The following is a 16,857-nucleotide window of genomic DNA, read 5'->3' on the forward strand; positions in this document are numbered from 1 at the left end:
ATGCATCTCGTAATGTACCAAGCAAATGTGTTGCTAAAGATAGTTTCGTTTTTTTGTTGCGCTTCTCCACGGTGTTTGTCATTAAGTTTGTTTACTCTTTTAATTTGCTGCTTTTTCACTTTTGCATTGAAGCACACATTAAAATTAGAACGTGTTGATCAACAGGTGAATATGCGAACATGTTGTTTGACCGCAGCAAAACGGCAGCCACCCTGCCGTGTTTGCGCATGGTAGATTTACTTTGTCATTAACGATATTTTTAGTCCCATAATTAGCTTTGTGCATCTTCACACATGAACTGGCGCACCTGTCAGTCCCCATTCATACAGCCCCACTGCTACGAGCCCTATCATTACGTTAATGTTTACCCAGAGAGTGGTTGTCATGGAGAAGGCCATGATCAGCGGTTTGCGCGAGCTGTTCAACCTAGGGATAGAAGGGCGATGTAATAGACGTTATGAGTGTTGATTTTGATACTCTTCTCAGCGTCAAGAAGCTTGATTGTGTTGTCGACGCTTAAGCGGTTAGCGTTAGGATTAGCTCTGTAAACAGTAGCATGTTGTTCTGCCTCAAATGACGTATGGAAGAACAATGCGCACTCTTTCAGAGGACAAGCGTGGATTAGGACACTTCACTCTGAAGGAAATGCTTAAACAGCTGTTCATTCTTTCGAGAGATTATAAGCCTTGAAACCACGTATTTACCAGGCTCAGACAGTAAATGACATAACGTTTTAGTTTAACTGCTAGTGTAAACATAACACTGTGGCCCGGCGAGAAGCACGGGTGTCTCTTTTTCTCTTTTCAGAGAAAGCATCGTCGGAATAGGAAAGTGATTTTAAGGTAGGGCTCGAATAGGAGTCACCGAGGGGCCATTCAAATAACGTGTGCAATGTGAAGCCTACGATGATTGACGGGCCCCGTAGGCACTATGCTCTCCCTTTTATACTCTGCTGTTATTTATGTCTGCTCCAACACAGCAGCCGCTATCTTTCACTGATAAAAAGTGGGAAAACAGGCACACAAAGGCGCCGTCTTTTTTGTTTTGTTTTGTTTTGTTTCTCGACAACTTAGCCTTGATTTGCAGGTGTTGCGCTGCTGTAGTGATTTGCATGTCCAGAGCAGTGGCGGGTCTTGGCAGCACAAGGCGCAACTGTGGAGCGGCACATTATCACATTATTTAGTCTGCCTCTCAGCAGCTGCAGCCAAAACAAGCTAGCCTGCAGCATGAGGGAGGGCTGAAAAACACTGGGAGGCAGCTCCTGTTGGGCTGTAGGACAGGAAGAGAAAAGAAATGCTGGACTGGGTCCTTCTAGAGAGGCGTTCTCCTACCTAACACAGAAAAAAAGGATCTCAAGCATCTGAGAAGATGATAACCACAATCTCCTCGGCCTTCAAAATCTATTTCTTCTTCATGGTTCAGATTGTTTTCACCCTTCCCGTAGTGAGAAACTAACCTTGCATCTGAATGTGTCTAAGCCCCTACCATACAGTAGGTGAAAAACAGTATGTGAAATGAATATTCTGCCCAAATTCACAGTATTCCTTAAACGGTTCACTCTTAAAAATAAAGGTTAAAATAAGGTAGAAACTTTATTATCGATGGAACATTTCCATTCCACAAAAGGTTCTTTATGAAGGTACCCAGATGACCTACTACTTCATACCACACATTCATACTATATAGAATATAGCAGTGAACTTCATTCTTCATCCAATGTAGTACCTACTCAGACAGCATGCAATTTCTGACACACATTAGATATTTGTTTCGCAGCAGAATATGGATTTAGACATTTTAGTTCACTAAGCTACAAGCTACTTTAACTAGTTCTATCATGACAACTCTCAGAAGATTTTAGCATGGTAATGTATATGGCAATGTTCATGTATTTGGTCTTGGTGGAATAGATCTGCTACGCTGCTGAATTGCTGCTGCTAGTTATTGCTGTTGTTGTAGATTATTGCTGCTGCTGCTACTGCAAATCAAGTAAAGGAACTTGCTACTGACAATACATACACCAAAACAGTGCTGTGAGTATTTAAGACATACTGCTGCTGCAGAAGTAGCATATAAAATAACCTGTAGCAGATCTATACAGGTGGAGCTGGGGAAGGTGGAGGGTTCCAGAGGAACTCTGAAAGCATGCTGCGAAATGCTCTAGTAAATGCTAACCAACTATTTCAATGTAAAGCAGCACGCTCATTGACTGCATACAGTATGCAACATGAGCCAATCAGCTTGTGCCAAGTACAGTAGTTTAAAGCTGTGAATATCATCAGTTTGCGTTAACAACCCACCAGCCTGCACCATCTAGAGTTTCATGACAGAACTTGGCATTTCAACTACAGTTAAGCTATACCTTTGAAAAAAGTATCTGTTGCAAGCTACTACAAGTACACACAAAAAAAATCTGATTATTCAAATAAATCAATGAATTTACTTTTAAATTAGTGTATTATTGATACACTGATGGAAAAACTATATATCACAGAAATTCTAATGGTTTTCTCTACAAATACCATTAAAAACATTACAAACCATCAACTATTAACCATTAAAACCATTAAAAATTGTTTCCTGTAGTATGTTTTGGGACATATTCTATTAGGATTTAGTCAATTAAATTTTCCATTAAAACCAATGTTATTCCCACCACAACTATTAGCATGCTAACACTTATTCAGCATTAAGCAGTTTGACCCACCCTGATGAGTGGCACTGTGGACTAGGCCTCATTTCACATGCAATAAGCAGGTTAGCCAATCATAATAGAAGTCATTTGCATGTAGAACTCTTAAATAAACACAGTAGCAAAAATAACTTGTTTAAAGGTGCTGCTATTTTCCTAGCTTCCACCATTTTGCTGCTATCAACCACACACCCTTTACCAAAAACCCTCACAAAGGTATCCTATTAAAAGATGTCAGCATCAAAAGATGTCAACAACCCCAACCCACAAAATAGATCACAGGCAGATTGGCTAGTTTTCTGGCCAAAAATCTCGGGCCGCCCTCTTGACTCTTGTTTTGCTGTTTGCAGAGCCACAGGCAGTCACAGAGACAGGCCTGATTGCTCAAGATGCCTATTTCATTGATATCAATAAGGTAGTAGGGTAGTGTAGAATTCCAAAATACAGCACTTTTTATTCTAAAGGACATAAGGGAGGAGGAAAATGATCATATAAAACTAAATTACAACAGTTTTGGTGCATGAAACCTGAACTAACAATAAAAGTGGACTTCAGGGGGAAATATAAAATGCTACTAAAGTATACAATATGACTCCTTTAAAGACCCGACGAGACTCTGTTTGTGGTGCCTGGATCGAAGTTGAAAGACTGCCTGGGATTCTTCTGCTACGTTACATTTAGTGCACACTGGTCCGTGTTTAACCATGACCTCAAGCAGGAGGAATCTGTACAAGTACAAGTTTGCAACTGGAGGTGGGAGATTATGTAAATCCTCCACGTTAAGGTTAGCAGCTTTTGAACGGTAATAGATGTTGTTATTTTAGGTTGCACTTCAGTGCTCTGTTCGGGAACTGTGAGACTGAGATGTGGAGGTGTTTTAATCTCCAATGGAGAATTTCATTACTGCCTCTTCACAATCCTGTCAAACTCTTAGAGTTAAATATAAATGGGCTCGTTTTCCTCCTGCTTCAGATGGCCTCCGTGTAATAAGAAAGACTCTGTGTGTATGTGTGTGCGATTCTATATCTCAGTTTTCAGAAAGCCATATGAGAACACAGGTAGTAGCCATTCTTAATTTGTACTCATACGGATGTGTGGAGGGTTGGGCAGTCATATAGATTACATAGTTGACTTCTGTCACTTACCTCATCTCGTACAGACCCTGCTAGTGCCGTCATACACTTTAACAATTCAGGTGGGGCCAGTTAACATCTGTTGGCCTCAAGGCCTTGGAGGGGAGGGGACCTGTTGGATTGGTCTTGAGGCAGAGAAAACTAGGCTTTGGCGTCTCAGGGTAGTGTTTCCATGGTTACCATTCTCTTCCACTAATTTACACTGAGGTGTGGTGTTTCAAGACGAGAGATAGAATCTCCTCCACTCCGAATTTTGAATTAGATGATGCTTGTACATGATCCTGTAAATAATTAAAATATCAGCAAGATGGAATCTTCAGACTTTTAGATGTTCTGCACTGATTTTTGGAGGAAAATCTAAGGAATTCTATAAAATAAATTTTAAAATGATAAATTCATGGTGCATGCTGAAAAATAAGAGTTCCCACAATAAAGAAAAAAAAATTATATGGTTTTTACATGGTTCTCGGTATATGTCATGTGGTGTAACCCTCAAGCAAAAATTATTATTATTATTATTAATTAAAAAATATCAGTAAGTTTTCTAGGTGGTAAAACTACATAATATTTTACAACTGGAACTAACCTTGCCATGTCATAAAAAGCTCAAATTATCATATTTTTACCTTGACACATTAATGAGGGCCTGCAGGTTTTTTCCCCTGGGTATTTGTGCAGATTGGTTGTACCACATGACACTACAGACACAAATTTAAACATTTATAATATATACATATATTTTTTATATTTGTAATATGTTTTAATATTTTTGTCATACCACCTCACTGCTTGCAATTATACAGAACTATGTTAATATTTTAATTTTAACAATTGAGAACATATTCATTAAGGATTTCGAATTCAGCAATTGATCATATATTCATCATAAAAAGGTATTCAGTTGATTTTTTGTATACATTTCATATTTAATATATTATTTGAAAACATGGAAATTAAAATAAACACAACTTTGTATAATTTTCTTGGCACACCATGTGCAGATGCCTTCAAGGCCGTAGCTAGGGTTTGCGGGGCCCCGGTGCAGGTTGTACCCATGGGCCCTGTTTGAAATTTTGTAAATAGCACAAATAAATAAGAACAAATATACAAATTAAACAATATTTTAGTTTTTTCAAGTTTGTAGGTGTTCAGGTACAGAAACCAAATAATCATATGTAAAATAGCATTGCATAGTCTTCACTGTATAAATTACGAGTGTACTCAGTTGAGTTCTTTCGCTTCTTGTGTTTGAATGCTTTAAACTCTTTTGAATGTTTAAGTTGGCAAGGCTTAGAAACACGTGCAGTTGATAAGCTTTCGTGACGACGTGCAACAGGGGCCCATCGACTGTCCTGAGTGTCTTTTTAGGCTGGCCTCGGCCAGTTGGTCTTTTTCGGCCAGTTGGCCTGAGTGTCTTTTTAGGCTGGCCTCGGCCCACAGCCCTGGGCCTCTATAATCGTCACGATATTTCACCCCACTAGTGACAGGCTTGAGGCTGGAAGTGTAACACACTAGTGTAAAATGTGCTAAGACTCAAATCTTCAGACTTGAACAGAATAAAAGAAGCTGCCTAATCAAATAGACCTTTTCATAGTTCCTTTCATTTAAAGGTATTGCAGAGAGAGAATAAAAGAGAAATGTTCACACACCTTTGACACAAAAGGCCAAATAGTGCGACTTTCACAAGAGACGACAGTGGTGTGAAGTAGATTTTAAAGGTGTTTTAAGGTGTTTTTATGTCATATTTAATTTAATCTGGGTCCAAGAACCTTGGTAACTTTTTTCTCTGTATCATTCATCGTTGTGTTTCTGAAGGTGCCAATAAAGACTTGAGAGGAACTGGTGCAGAACTGCAGATACTAGAGTCTCCAACTGGTATTGAACTCACTGATATATTTGTGTTATTTATAAAATTTTCTTGGGCTAATACACCCAATGTTCAGAACACAACAGTTTAGCTATTTGGAGGTGAAAAACATGCGGAAATGAGCCACACTCCATTCTAGAACAACCCTGGCCATCTCCAAGAAGTTCCTTCAAAAAGTTTACTGAGACTTTGAATCAGCATTTTCTTTCCTGCCAGAGTCGTTACAGGATTACAGCTCCGGGAGGAAATTCTGAATATTAAACAGAATTCATTCAAGCTCGTTCTCCCTACACGACGCCCAATCCCTAATGCCAGAGGATTCCAGACTTTTCCATAAAACTATGAAGGAATTTGCTGCAGTTGAATAATCCTTTGTGATGGGTAAAGTCCCAAATCAAGGCAGTCAGTGGGTTGAGAAATGGAACCACCAGCTCAAGCCTGACAAACTTTGCATATTTGTTCAACAACCAGCTTGTCCTACTGTGGTGAGAGAGGGATAAGCCCTAGTGCAGACACCAGCTCTCTGTGAGTCTCGGCCAGCTGTTTACACACCAGCACTTATGGCTTGCCCTTCAAAAATGGAAATCCAGGAAACAGGAAAGCCAGATTCTCCCTTTTACCGTTTCTCTGCAGGGTTTCTTCTTCTTCTGTGAGGTCATAACAGCCAGCAAAACAAGTGGGGGCGAGCTCACTACCTGCTCACTATCTGCTTTCCTACAAATCTTTCACAGCATCCAGACGGCTTGGGTCAGGCTTTATCTTGAAAACGTATGAGATGCAGCAGGGGTTTAAACATAAACCGTTTTACATAAACACTAACATTCAATGAGACAAAACAAAGAAACAGGTCGTAAATTCTCTTACCATGTCAGAGTCACCTCTAAAAGACCCAACACTGAGTCTAACTGATGTGGCCACTTGTGTCACTTTTAAAGAATGAGATCCATTTGGGTGAGGCCACTGCACAGAACATCTGGGAAATTCAAGATGCTGATGTAACTATCGCTCACGCCTCCACTAATTATTCACCTCTGCCACAACATGCCACCTGGCTGTGGCTACACCATCGCGCATATGGGATGAAGCTCATTAGTCATTAAGATAAATGAAAACAGTTTATTGCACTTAAAGGGGTCATATGATGCGATTTCAAGTTTTCCTTTCCCTTTGGAGTGGTTCAAGCTGGTCGTGAATAGATAAGATTCCTAAAGGTGCAAAGACAAGTCTCAAACCCAAAGAGATATTCTTTATAAAAGTTAAGACTCGTCCACGCCCTCCTAAAACGCCTTGTTTAAACTCGCCCCCACATGTCTACATCACTGTGTGGGAAGATTTGCATAACACCGCCCAAATGTTGGGGCAAAGAAAGAAGGCGTAACTTTGATTCTCGCTGTAGTATTGTTGTTGCCGATGCTACCATGTTGTGAAGATGCTGTGTTTCGTTGTGAAAGCGAAGCTACTTTGTTTGGTCTTCCAAAAGAGGACACAACTAGAAATCAGTGATTAAGTTGTATTTTACAACACTGTTCCAGAACAGTTCAAACCAAATATTCAGATGTGTGCAACGCATTTTACGGAGGACGAGGACTGTTTCCTGGGAGAGTAGCCTTCAATGCCAGTGTTCCGGTGAATTCAGTTCCCCTGTTTCCCCTTCAGCGCGCATGCTGACCCTATGCAGTCTATGATGCTGATAAATAATGCTGACTCACAGCCTGTAAGTACGTTTTCATAGTTAAAGAATTTGTCACTGATGATTCAAAGCGAGTTTTGAGCAGTGTAGAGTAGTGCTTGTTGTTTGTCGTTTCTCCGATCACAAATGCAGACATGGTTTTAAGTCAAGTCAAGTTTATTTGTACAGCTTTTCACGATACAAATCATTGCAAAGCAACTTTACCACAAATTAAGTTTCTACAATATTTAGTGGTAGCTTATCAGTGGTGACTGTCAGTTAATGTACATATGGCAGAAATGTATGGAAAAATCTATTTAAGACGTAATAAAACAGACGATGAACACTATTAACAGCTGTAGCTGTACATTTGCTATTGTAATTCTGATGTTATCTATGTTATCAGTGAAGAAATTCATAAAGTCATTACTATTAAACTGTGAGGGAATATTTAGATCGGGTGGCATCTGGTTATTTGTTCATCTAGCCACTGTGCTAAATAAAAACCTGGCGCAGTACATTTTTCTCGAATCTTTTTTAATTTGATGGGGGCAACAGCTTCTAATGTATTAGAGAAGATAGTGCCCATGTTGCTAGTCATTTCGTCTAGTTCATATGTACTTATGGGTACACAGAGCAGTTGAGATATGTTTACTGTTGCGCAGTTTACTGTATGTTTTATGTTTACGTGGCGCAATGCAGTGCGTAAAAAGACAGTATAAGTCATTATAATCAGTAATTATGTCCCCACTGGATGCAACAAATGCCTCGTTTTATTGGGTTTTATTGGTTTTGTCTCGTCACGCCAGGACACGGCATCACAATATGGTAAGGACCGTAACATTTCCGTCACACACTTGAGGTATTCGGCCAATCACAACGCACTGGATAACTGGCCAATCAGAGCACATCTCGCTTTTCAGAACGATGAGCTTTGTAAAAATCGGCGCATTTCAGAAAGGCAGGGCATAGAGGAGAAACAATAATGTACAGTATGTGGAAAATAATATGTTTTTTGAAGCGTAAACCGCATAAACATTTCATTACACCAAATACACCAAATAATGTTCTTTTTTAGCAACGTCATATGACCCCTTTAAAACAAAAAGCATGAGATGTTGCGTTCAAGATTGTAGTTTCAAATGAATAAACGTATGAGGGAAGTGTGTTCATATACCGCTGCAATCCCAATGCAAAGTGTATATAAACAGCTGTTTCACTCTTTCCACCACCCCAGCACTATTTATTTCTATAATTAGGTCCAGAGGGGTGTTTTAGAGCTTGAGTCAAGTCTCAAGCGTGAGCCTCTTCGTTGCAGAGATCAAGCCAATCCTGTTTACCCTGATTGTTTGCAAAGAATGTATGAATGTGAACTTAGGCATTTAGATTTTTTTAATGATATTGTTTGTAAGCCTTAGTTAATTGGGTAGGGAATATGTAGGATAGGGGAAATTGGGTAGGGAATGGGCAGGATAGGATGGTTAATTGAGTTGGGAATGGGAAAAATAATATTGGTAGGATATGGGTTGAGGGAAAGGGAGTTTGAGTAGAACAGGTTCGTATAGAGAATTGGTTGGGAATTGATAGTATAGGGTAGTGAGCAGTTTTGTGGAAACTACTTAACTGTTGCCAGATTTACAAGCTACTTATAATGTAAAGTAGTTTAAGGGATAGTTAGTTCACTCAAAAATGAATTTCTCATCTTCATGTTGTTCCAGACATTTTTTACTTGTATTTCTTGGCACAAAATAATGTGGATCTTTAATTAGGATTAAACTTCAACTGATAAATATCTAAATGTGCAAGGACTCAAAATAATTGTTGAGTCTTTTTCCCCCAATTAACAGTTCGCAAGGGTTTCAAAGAATCAATAAATCATTTTTGTAGTGATGTAACATTCACAAGTACTCAAAAGTATTAGTAAATAATTTTTTTAACTAATTAACTGTTTGTAGAGAATCAATGAATAGTTTTTGCAACTGGTTAATTAACATTAGCATTTACATGAACTGTTTTATAGATATATAGACATATTTGCCAATTCTTCGCAGACTGATTCGCAAAAATTGCTTGAACTTCCAAACATGAGAGTAAGATATTTTATGAGATATTTTAAGTTATGTTCAAATATTATTTGATTATTACTTTTAAGATTGTTTGTCTTGCTTCCCAAGACGTGTAGGAAATATCGATGTATTGCTCTTGCTAATAAGTTATCTGTTGTAATCTCTTCGCCATCTTGGATTTCACACTAAAAGCTAATGACCTCTTGATAACCTACTATTCCTCAGCCAATTGCCCAGATAGCACACATCTAATGCCTTCTGTTCCTGAAAGTGTGTGGTAAACAATTAAACATGTTATATTTCATTAATAACAGATCTGAATCCTTCTGGCGTACTATATCATTAAGATCATACAACACAGACAACACCTGTTAACACAAGACAATTACACTCATAAAGAGCTGTCCTTTAATAGACATCTCAACTCCACCTGTACAGCTCCTTTTAGCATACGATTCCTTTACAGCTCTCTAATGGCAGGGGGTTATTTATTTTATTACTTTTAAAAAGTTTTTTTTTTCTTTTACACATTGATTTTTAAGCAGCTCCTTCCAATTAGTTGCCACTCTCACAAGCGGTAGCAGTCACCCAGAGGAGAGTGACAGACCCAGGCTGATGGAACACAAAAAAGCTTTGATTAGAAAACTGAGCAAATTCACACAGTCCTCTGTGAAGCCTGTCTAGTGTGACAACCTCACAGTTGCCACACCAGATTATTAGGTAATTCACTGAGCCTGTACTAATTAACAAAATTATTCACTGGAATTAAAAACGCAGTGCACCGCATTTGGCTGATCTTTCAACAGTTAAGCGTGCAGCGATCAATTCTTGCTTGGCTCTGGGTGCTTTTTGTTGGCTCCAGGTTTCTAATAATTCCTCTTTTAATGGATTGCTTTGATAATCTGTCACTCTTTCATTTGATATGATTTTATGGAATGTTCCAAGGCCTCTTGTTTGTCATAGGCAGAGAGTTCCTTCAGACGACTTGGGTCTGTCAAATATGTTGTGATCAGAGGTGTTTTCAAGGACGTGTTTGGCGTCATTCAACATAAGCACAAGGAGGGGAAGTGACACACATTCCCTGAATAAAACATGTCTTGGTATTGAAACCAAATAATTACTGTCACTGATTAAAAAATAAGAAAAAGTATTTTTTTTCCATATCTTTCAATAATACTCCAATTTATAAAGACTAAACTAAAACAAATAATTTATCACCTAATTTATCGTAAGAAAAAAAGGCCTATGCAAAATGTTTAATCTTATTTTTTCTTTCTAATTTAATTTGTTTGAAGGACAATAAGAAGGACAGTATTTTTTATAAAGCAAGGATATGTTGAATTGATAAACAGTGATAGTAAAGACTTATATTTTTACAAAATATTTAAATCTTTAATAAATGCTGTCTTCTTTTTTTTTAATAAATCTTTTTAACTTTTTATTCATCAGAGAACCTTGAATAAAATATCACAAGTTCCAAAAACATATTAAAGGGATAGTTCACCCAAAAGTAAAAATTTGATGTTTATCTACTTACCCCCAGGGCATCCAAGATGTAGGTGACTTTGTTTCTTCAGTAGAGCACAAATGAAGATTTTTAACTCAAACCGTTGCAGTCTGTCAGTCATATAATGGAGGTGAATGGGAATCACGGCTTTGAGAGTCAAAAAAATATACACAAACAAAACCAAATTAAACCCTGCGGCTTGTGACGATACATTGATGTGTAAAGACACGAAACGATCGGTCTGTGCAAGAAACTGAATTGTATTTATATAGTTTTTTACCTCTGATTCACCGCAATGTCTGAACTGTCCTGAGCACGTTCGCGTCTTCTTCTTCAGCTGGCGCGTGACGTGTCTTCTTCTTCTTGCTTTACGACAGATCGCAGACTTATAAGTGCATTACCGCCACCCATCTCTCAAATGGACCATTGATGCTCCTAATTGAGATTGTAGATAGAGTGTCAATGGTCCATTTGAGAGATAGGTTGCGGTAATGCACTTATAAGTCTGCGATCTGCCGTAAAGCAAGAAGAAGAAGAACTTCACTCGCCGGCTGAAGAAGAAGACCCGAACGCGCTAAGGACAGTTCAAACATTGCGGTCAACCAGAGGTAAAAAACGATATAAATACTGTTCAGTTAATCAGTTTCTTGCACAGTCCGATCGTTTCGTGTCTTTACACATCAATGTATCTTCACAAGCCACAGGGTTTAATTTGGTTTTGTTTGTGTATGTTTTTTTGACTCTCAAAGCTGTGATTCCTATTCACTTACATTATATGACTGACAGACTGCAACGGTTTGAGTTAAAAATCTTTGTTTGTGTTCTACTGAAGAAACAAAGTCACCTACATCTTGGATGCCCTGGGGGTAAGCAGATAAACATCAAATTTTCATTTTTGGGTGAACTATCCCTTTAAGCAGCACACACATCTGGTTCCAACATTGATAAAAAATCTGCATATTAGAATGATTTCTGAAAGATCATGTGACACTGAAGGCTGGTGTTTTAGTATTTATTACAGATTTGCATTGAGTTCTGTGTGTGCATTTCTATTCTATTTGTGTTCTATTATTTACTTTTTTTTGTAGTAAAAGGTATTGAATGTGTTAATTTACAAAAAAAAAGACAAGACAAAGATGCTTATTAAGAACACGATTTTTGGCAGTTTAGTGTCCTTTTTAGAGGTGTTAATGTTTGTTTGGAGTTCTCTTTCACAGCCACTGTAATTGTGACAACTGCATTAACATAAGTCCTCAGAGTTTGAACACATATAAAGAGACCTTTATTAAGCTTCATTTTGGAGCAAAAAGCAGGCTGGTCTCATGTACACAAGTGTAGGCATTGCAATGCATGAGCTGAAAGGGGTATTTGGTATCTAAGGGTTGCCATGGTGACCGGTGAGCATCAATTCCACAGTTATCTGAAACTCGGCTGCTAAAAGCTCTCTTGGACACAAATGCACACAGTTTAGGTCCCTGCGTACCCCATAACTAACTATTCTTCTTGGCCCTGTCATCAAGACCCTATTTGCTTTGTTGTGCTGTCAGTCATATATCTGACAGCCTCTAATGCACTGCATCCGGATTACTGTGTTTTGCAGAGACAAAGCCAGCCTGCACTTTCAACGGAGTGGAGTACCATGACGGGGACATGTTCAGGATGGACGCCTGTCGCTTCTGCCGCTGTCAGGGTGGGGTGTCCGTGTGCTTTACGGCCCAGTGCGGCGTCCTCCACTGCGAACGCTACTACGTCCCTGACGGAGAGTGTTGTCCTGTCTGTGAAGGTTAGAAAGAGAAAATAGTCCTGTTCTTCATAAACTGCTTGTCAAGAGCGTATAGCAGGGATATGTGCACCTTTCTCCAAATTATATCAAGCTGTCTTTAGCATTAGCCTTGTGCCTTAGGGCCTGTTTTGCATTTGCTGTTGATGCTCTTCCTGTAATTGAGGTGATTTTTGTGAATTTTAATGAATAGTGTCATCCAGGTCCAAAACTAGATTCTAAAGCAATTATGGCATGACTAGTTTTTTACCTTCTCCGAATATATTCTCCATTTTGTATTACATGATGTGGAAGATTCTGTCGATTGGACGTTAAATTTGCAGGATAAATTCTTTGTGTGCTTGTGTTCTCCCAATTCAGGGAGCATCCAGGGCTAATTAGTTCAAGGAAACTGTTCATTGTTTTATTTTGTAGACAACCTGTAATAGGCTGCCAGGGAGCATGTAATTTCGATTGCTATGCTTCTCTTGTGGGTAGGTTTTGTTGTCCAATACATTACTGCTTGGAATTACCTTGCTACATTTTCCGCTCATGTTATATTTATCAGATTGTGGTCATGTTGAAATTAGTTTGCGAATGATTTTGCTGTTATGTAGTTAATTAAAGTGAAACTCCCCCACTCCCCTGTAGCTTTCCTCCTGAGAGTTTTACTGCCGTGAATTAAACAAATGAAATCGGCCATCTAAAGTTAGACGGCTCACAGTAAATGTAAGCTTGTATGACTCCATATGCTGACTCATAGGCAGTCTTGGCTTATGAAAGAGGTAAATCATTTTAATCAGCCACTTAGAACAGTGGTTCTCAACCTTTTTGGGGCCGCAACAATATTCAAAGGCCCTATGACATTCAAGATACTGAATAAGTTTTTTTAAATATTTTTTACACACAATTTCTACCTGAAGTTTTTTTTCAGAATTTGCATGGCATTGTGCATGACTAGAAAAATGGAGTTGTACAATTGTATTAATGTACATGACTTTCCAGTTCTAGAAATTACACTTTTCACAGTTATAGGCTTCACTATATATCCATGTTTTCCAGGAATGTGGGAATCCTTATATTTCAATGAAAACGGTTTTTGAGAAGATGAATTAAAGGGATAGTTCACCCAAAAATTTAAATTCTGTCAATAATTACTCACCCTCATGTCGTTCCAAACTCGTAAGACCTTAATTAAGTTATTAATTAAGAAGTGTTGAACAAAGCCGTTGTTTTCTTTGCGCCCAAAAATTATTCTCGTAGCTTCATAAAATTACGGTTGAACCACTGATGTCAAATGGACTATTTTTTTTTATAGTTTTTGCCTTTGATAGAACAGTGTAGCGAGGACAGGAAGCGAAGTGGGAGAGAGATAGGGGCGAGATTAGAAAAGGTCCGCGAGCCGGGATTCAAACTCGGGACACTCAAAGCGCAACGGCGCTGTATGTCAACGCGCTGCACACGAGGCTAACGGCGGTGACCAAATGGACTATTTTAATGATGTCCTTACTACCTTTCTGGGCATTGAATGTGGTAGTTATGTTACTTGCTGTCTATGCAGGGTCAGAAAGCTCTTGCATTTTATCAAAAATATCTTAATTTGTGTTCTGAAGATAAACAAAGGTCTTACAGGTTTGGAACGACATGAGGGCGAGTAATTAATGACAGAATTTTCATTTACTAAAAAACTATCCCCTTAAACTATGCAATATGATTAATTCTGTTTACACTTATTGTAATTTTTGTTTTGTCTTATATTAAAATATTTTAAGTCATTTTTCGGGCCCCCTTGTAAATTTGCTGAGGCCGCCTAGTGGGCACCAGCCTGCAGTTGACAACCACCAATTTGAGGTCACATTAGTGAAATTTCACAGGCAAAAAAGGTACACAGCTCACACAGAAGTCACTTTTAAACCTAGCAGCTTTCCGTTGGTCAGTGTGGCAAATTTGCATGATCAACTTAAACCCAAAGCAAAATCTCATATTGAGAAAATTCCTGTTGCCATTATAAAAAACCTTGACCATAAAAACGCTGAAAACAAAAACTTTTAGAAATAATACTTTGCTGTTTAAAACTGATTTGTTGGCTCATTCCTAATGTGTGTTGTTTTCTTTTATTGTAACTCTGTTAGTGTATAACACTAACCCTGCTGAAAAAAATCATCTTGAGCTGGTAACTGGAAAACAGTAAAACATGGAACACTATAAAGCTCCGGCAGTGTGAATGAACAAAATTGTGCAATCTCAGAACGGTACAGGAACAAAACTTTCCAGAATGTCTGTGTATAAGACATTATCTGGTACAAACTTGTCCAAGCTAATCATTAAATGGTCTAAGCTGGTCATTAGCTAGTATCTGCTGGGTATTAGCTAGTCCAGACTAGTATTAAGTTAGTCCAAATTGGTCATTAGCTGGTCCAAATTAGTCACTAGATGATCTAAATTGGTCATTAGCTGGTCATTAGCTTGTGCAAACTTGTAGACCATCCTGAACCAGCAACAAACCACCAACCAGTTGCTTGTACAAAGTTAAGGTGTTCAGAAACTATCTGCAATGTTCTAAAACAGCTTAAACTGACTTTTCCAGCAGGGTACATTTTGCAAGATTTTGTACTGATGTGTGGCAGCTATCATCATCTTGTCTTTCTGTTCTCTCAACTTCCTCTGTATAGACCCCATCTACCCAGTGCTCAGTTTAGCCGGCTGCTATGTGAATGGGCAGATCCTTGCTCACGGAGACCATTGGCGCGAGGACGACTGTACCTTCTGCCAGTGTGTGAGTGGAGAGGCCCGCTGTGTGGCAGCTGCCTGCGGTCACAGCTGTCTCAATCCTGTCACTGTGCCCGGAGAGTGCTGCCCTGTGTGTGAAGGTAAGAACAGATGCACTTTATGGATGCGGGTTAGAATTGTGTTGGGTTGAGCATATTATTCTCGGACATTAAACACACTCTGTGCCAGCACATGAACACAGATAATTATAGTTATGCATTGTTATGAAATGTGTCCGATCACAATTGTTACGCAGGTTTAGTATGCATTGCAATCTCTGCGTTGCATAAACGCCACTATAGCCAGTATAAACTAACTTCTTCCATAGTCAGTTTCTGGATCAAATACTCTAATGGTGAAGCTACAGTTTAGTCTTGCTGAGCAAGATGCCTTGTTGATTCATTCTACACTCACATGACACAAGTAGCTATTGTGATATGATGACAGTTCGTAGTGACTAAATCTAGTAGTCCATACACAGGGAAGTACCCTTCTACCCCCTTTTTTTTTTTTTGTTAAGTCACGCTCACGTCACGTAATTACCAGCTAACAACCCAGACATTCTACTCGGACCTCTGACTTATCCGTTTCTATGACAATGCTATTAATGGCAAAATGAATCTCTGTATTTAGAGTAATCAGTAGACAAAACCACAATACAACAAGAAACAGTCATTACGCAAATGCTTTATTAATAAATTCGTTTTTAGCAGGATATTAAACATTAGTCATCCAAATCTGTGCTAAATACATTAAACTGTATTGTATTATCTTTTATTTTCAGATTAATCTTGCATTAAGGCATTAACATTAGTCAATTATAGGAAATATTAAACAGAAAGATTACAAGAATATCTGTACTGTTTACTGCTAAAGCTGTCTCTATTTTCTGTGACGTTGCAGCAGTCAAATAGGAGCTTTCAGAAAATGTTAGTTTACAACGTGGTAATTACAAGTTCTACAAGGACATAAATGCTTTTTACAAGACAGAGAATCTTGTAATTACGGTAATTCAGACTGGGGATAGCGACCTCAAAAATTCATTACCACAAATTAATCTTCTTTTTTTACATAGAAAAGTCTAGTAAATTATACATTTTTCAGTAACAAAAATATATTATAGATATTTTACGTATATTTATAATATTTTATATAAAACTAATATTTGTAATCATAAATATTATAATATTTTTTTCAATATTTTACAAACATTTATTTTACATTGAGCTTGCACTCACTACACAATACTACTATCATAATGCTTACAAAGCACACTTCTACGATGTTAAAGATTTCTAGGTTGTTGCTTGGGTAATGCTAGACAGTTACTAATGTGCTCTGAGTGGCTATGAGCAGAGTTGGGAAACGTTACTTTTAAAAGTAACGCATTATATT

The 16,857-nt window shown here is 38.3% G+C and overlaps 1 protein-coding gene across 1 annotated transcript in view; it reads left to right on the forward strand.

Moving 5' to 3' along the window:
* Positions 1 to 16,857, forward strand: part of LOC107582940 (cysteine-rich motor neuron 1 protein) — a 134,971-nt gene that overhangs the window by 85,226 nt on the left and 32,888 nt on the right. Inside the window, exons 6-7 of the mRNA XM_016268965.1 lie at positions 12,535 to 12,717; positions 15,366 to 15,563. Coding sequence (XP_016124451.1) covers positions 12,535 to 12,717; positions 15,366 to 15,563 — 381 coding nt within the window. The remainder of the gene's footprint in view (positions 1 to 12,534; positions 12,718 to 15,365; positions 15,564 to 16,857) is intronic.

The sequence above is a fragment of the Sinocyclocheilus grahami genome, unplaced genomic scaffold, assembly GCF_001515645.1.
Source record: "Sinocyclocheilus grahami isolate Dianchi unplaced genomic scaffold, SAMN03320097.WGS_v1.1 scaffold48.1, whole genome shotgun sequence".
NCBI classification, from domain to species: domain Eukaryota; kingdom Metazoa; phylum Chordata; class Actinopteri; order Cypriniformes; family Cyprinidae; genus Sinocyclocheilus; species Sinocyclocheilus grahami.